Source organism: Onychostruthus taczanowskii, unplaced genomic scaffold (assembly GCF_017590055.1).
Source record: "Onychostruthus taczanowskii isolate IOZ18803 unplaced genomic scaffold, ASM1759005v1 scaffold7553, whole genome shotgun sequence".
Classification (NCBI taxonomy): Eukaryota; Metazoa; Chordata; class Aves; order Passeriformes; family Passeridae; genus Onychostruthus; species Onychostruthus taczanowskii.
The window spans coordinates 1-354 of NW_024505399.1; the positions used below are offsets into that span (position 1 = coordinate 1).

The 354-nt window shown below is 72.0% G+C and overlaps 1 protein-coding gene across 1 annotated transcript; it reads left to right on the plus strand.

Moving 5' to 3' along the window:
• Positions 1 to 5: 5 nt before the first annotated feature.
• LOC121345913 (3 beta-hydroxysteroid dehydrogenase type 7-like) lies at positions 6 to 350 on the plus strand (the record flags this gene model as incomplete). The annotated part of the gene is made up of 1 exon (XM_041423217.1): positions 6 to 350. A coding segment is annotated over one exon (345 nt), but the record flags the coding sequence as incomplete, so codon positions are not given.
• Positions 351 to 354: the final 4 nt, after the last annotated feature.

The following is a 354-nucleotide window of genomic DNA, read 5'->3' on the forward strand; positions in this document are numbered from 1 at the left end:
TGGCCTGGATGCACGTGCTGGCCGCCCGCGCCGCCCGCGCCCGCCCGGCCTCGGTGGGCGGCCAGTTCTTCTTCTGCTACGACGCCTCGCCCTGGGCGCCCTACGAGGAATTCAACCTGCTGCTGCTGGGCCCCGCCGGCATTTCGGGGGGTCCCCGCGTCCCCACGAGGCTCTCGGCCTTCCTGGCCTGGCTCAACGGGGTGCTGAGGGCGGTTTTGGGGCGTTTCGGGGTGTTCTGGGCGCCGCTGCTGAACCCCTACACGTGGGCGGTGGCGTCGACGCCGTTCAGCGTCCGCACGGACAAGGCCGAGAGGGAGCTGGGCTACCGGCCGCTCTTCTCCTGGGAGGAGGCCA